The 3,333-nt window shown below is 57.9% G+C and overlaps 1 protein-coding gene across 1 annotated transcript; it reads right to left on the bottom strand.

Annotated features, from left to right (window-relative positions):
* Nucleotides 1-360: 360 nt before the first annotated feature.
* Nucleotides 361-1,602, bottom strand: Gsx1 (GS homeobox 1). The gene is made up of 2 exons (XM_050161854.1): nt 1,191-1,602; nt 361-752 (listed from the first exon to the last, which is right to left on the bottom strand). The coding sequence occupies exons 1-2, from the start codon at nt 1,600-1,602 to the stop codon at nt 361-363; spliced, it is 804 nt and encodes a 267-aa protein (XP_050017811.1).
* Nucleotides 1,603-3,333: the final 1,731 nt, after the last annotated feature.

The raw sequence follows: 3,333 nt of genomic DNA, 5'->3' as shown, positions 1-3,333 counted from the left end.
GAGAGAGAGAGAGAGAGAGAGAGAGAGAGAGAGAGAGAGAAAGCCTGAACTAGCCCAGAATGCTCGGGCGAGGAGGCAGGCCGTGGGCCAGCAAGGCGCTGGGCTCGGGCCTACACCCTCCGGGGAAGGCTGTGTCTTGGGAGGAGGACCTGGCGAACTTGGAGTCCTCCTAGACACCCTGGAGCCTAAGGTACAGGGACACTGCCTTCAAGTCTCTGCTAAAGTCTCAGCTCTGCCTAGAGCTGGGTACCGTGGCAAAGCCCTACCAAAATCCATCGATTGGCAACGGGCGCCTGGGGGATCAGTCTTTGAGGAGCGGGAAGGGCCGGAGGGCGGCCAGTGGTCCTCTGAAAGGCGCACCTACGGAGTGACTGTGAGATCTCTGTCATCCTTCCCAGAGGAGGATGGAGACATGGGCAATTCGTCGTCATCCTCGGAGCACTTGGCCGAGGAGAGCGAAGAGCATTTGCAGCCTTGCGCTGCGCCCCCGCCGGTCCCCGCCCCAGCTCCTCCGCCACCTCCGCCGCCGCGGTGGTTGTTGCCCTTGCCCTCTTTCTTGTGCTTCACTCGGCGGTTCTGAAACCAGATCTTCACTTGTTTCTCGGACAGATTCAGATAGGTCGCGATCTCAATGCGCCGCAGGCGGGACAGGTACATGTTGGAGGCGAACTCCCGCTCTAGCTCTAAGAGCTGCGTGCTGGTGAACGCCGTCCGCATCCTTTTGCTGCTGGGCAGCTGGTTCGAGCCGCTGTCTGGAGGAGCAACGCAGGGACAGAGGGAGAAGCCATCAAACGTCTGATCAGTGGGCCTGATTTCCCGTGGAGCTGCGGCTAGTTTCAACCTTGGACTCTCCCACACACCCCTTCCACTCACCACGATCCACAGGCGGGCATCTCTTAGCCAAACCACAGAATCCCTTTTCTGTTTGGTCGTCCCTTTATAGAACTCCTGGAAGCTGACCTCCCTTCCTCCCCCACTCCCCGCCCCACAACTCCCCAGACCTAGGATCTTCGGTCTTCACCCCGGTTCCTGCGTCCTGTCCCAGCCCACCACTGTGGGCGCCCCTTGATGATCTGGCATAGGATCCTCACCGCCTCCACAACGCACCTTTTCCCGATCCCTAGCTCGCCCACTTGCCCCCTGCGAGCCCCGGTTCTCCCATACCAGCTTGCGCGGGGACCCCCACTTACCCACGGAGATGCAGTGAAACTGCCTGGGGTCCGGCAGCGGATAGGAGGTCTGGTAGAGCGCGGCAGCTGCTGCGGCCGCGGCCGGGCCGTGGGCGACTCCAGGAGACACGGCCGAGTGCTGGCGGCCCAGAGGCGCGTGGCAGTACTGCGATCCGAAGGGGGGGAAGGACGCCTTGAGGAGCGGCAGAGCTGGCGGCCCGGGGGGCCCGTGCAGCTGCGAAGCGGTGACGCAGAGGGGACACACGCACAGCAAGCCGGCCTTGCGCGCGTGGCAGGCGCCGGGCGAGAGGCCGTGCAGCGCGTGCGGCGGGGGGACCGCGTAGGGGAAGAGCGGTGGCGGGCTGCCCTCCGGCGCCTTCTTGTCGCTGGCTTCCCGCAGCACAAGGGAGTCCACCAGGAAGGAACGCGGCATGGCGCCGGCTCGCGGTCCACCCGCCGCCAGCCCGCCCCTGGCGCCCGAGGGAACTGCGGGTCCAGCACTCGCTTTCGCCGGTCGCGGCTTCCCGCAGTTGCCCGGACCCAGGAGGCTCCACGCGCGGCTCAAGCCGGAGCTTAATCCACCTCGGCTGCTGCTGAGGGCGCCGCCCGGAGCGCGCGAGGTGCTGGCCAGCGCTAGTGGTGCTGAAAGACGCCAGCGGCGCCGCTTAAATAGGACTATTGCCATGTGATGGGCTACGCCAGGAGCGGCCGGGGCCTCTCAATAGGGTTTTTGTGCCCTTTCTCTTGGCATTCTCTCTGCACGCTTCCTCATTATTTCACTTGTTAACTAAATGAACTGCATAATGTACTCTATTCTTGTCAACCCCACCCACGCCGTAACAGGCGCTCTCGCCCCCTCCTCTCCCCTTTTCGGGTTTATTTTCTCATTCTCCCGCGATTTAATATTCTTTTCTTTCTCTTTATTTCTTACTCCCCTTCGGCTTTGCGCTGGCGATTGGCCCATTTATCTCATGATTTTGCACCCGTGCTGCCTCCCTTCCACAGATCCTCGTGGACACACACCCATCTCCTCTGCCCAATTGATCCTGGTTCTTTTCTTTCAGTTACCTCTTCCTTGAGTAGTCCCCCACCCCGACACAGCAAGTATGAGCTTTCTCTTAGTTCTTTCAGCTCAGCTCCGTATCCCTCGCGAGCGTCCTAGCAGACGGCCATCATTCCCACCTGTGGAGTTTCTTCTCGCCTATTTGGAGACAGAACAGGGTTTTGGGGTAGATGATGCTCCTCGGAAGAGGGAGAGGGGCTCACTATTCTTCATTCAAGACTAACTTAGTCTCTGTCCTTCTGTTTTTTCTGAATCTTTCAAATGGTTTCAACTTTAGTGTTGCCTATGATCCCTAGTCTTTGTTCGGTGGATCGTGGTGAACCAGCCCTTTCCATCAACAACAGGGCCTTGGATGTAAAGAAACAAAACAACAAAAACAACAGCACCAGAAAGGAGTGGCCGGATGGCTAGACTGTGAAAACGTGCACGGAAACAGAGCGTGGGGAGTGAAAGCCATGTCGTTTGTGTGAAGCTCTACCACCCCACAAAATGTGGTGTGTGTGGATAGTCTAGACTCGCGCAGATCTTGCGTGCGCACTCTCCACTCGTGCGCACTCCACTAGATTCTGGGTGCCCTCGGAACCGTTGTCTTCCCAAGGCTGGAGAGAAAGAAAGGGCGGTCTTCTGTCTTTCCCAGCTTCGCTTGCCCTTTGCTTCTTCCTCCCGTCGCGTCACCCTCCCCCCCATCACACAATGGTTAAACAACTTCAAATGCCCCGCTCTGTGTACACATCTTCAGTTTTAAAAAATCATCTGCGGTTCAGAGCTGTTTCCGTTCCTGTGCGCTTTCCATACAATGGGGAATTAGCATAAATATTTCGAATTTACTACTTTCGATTTTACAAACCGCTGCCGTCACCTGCTCTGAGTCGTGAACGGAATCGTGAGACCAGGAATGGAGAGCTTTCCGAGGATGGGGGTGGGGGGAAACAGTGCAAGGCTGCCCAAACCCGAGGCGTCTGCACTGTTCATGACACCCGTGCAGTAAGAGCAGCCACAAACAACTGGTTAAAAAAAATTTAAAGATGATTTGTTATGGGAGGTAGAGTGTGCGTGAGAGCAACTGCTTCTACAATGGAAGAGTCGCAATAAAGGGAACTA

The sequence above is a fragment of the Alexandromys fortis genome, unplaced genomic scaffold (genome assembly GCF_014885135.2).
Source record: "Alexandromys fortis isolate MF-2015 unplaced genomic scaffold, M_Fortis_MF-2015_v1.1 scaffold_118, whole genome shotgun sequence".
Taxonomy (NCBI): Eukaryota; Metazoa; Chordata; class Mammalia; order Rodentia; family Cricetidae; genus Alexandromys; species Alexandromys fortis.
This window is presented reverse-complemented; position numbering and strand designations above follow the sequence as displayed.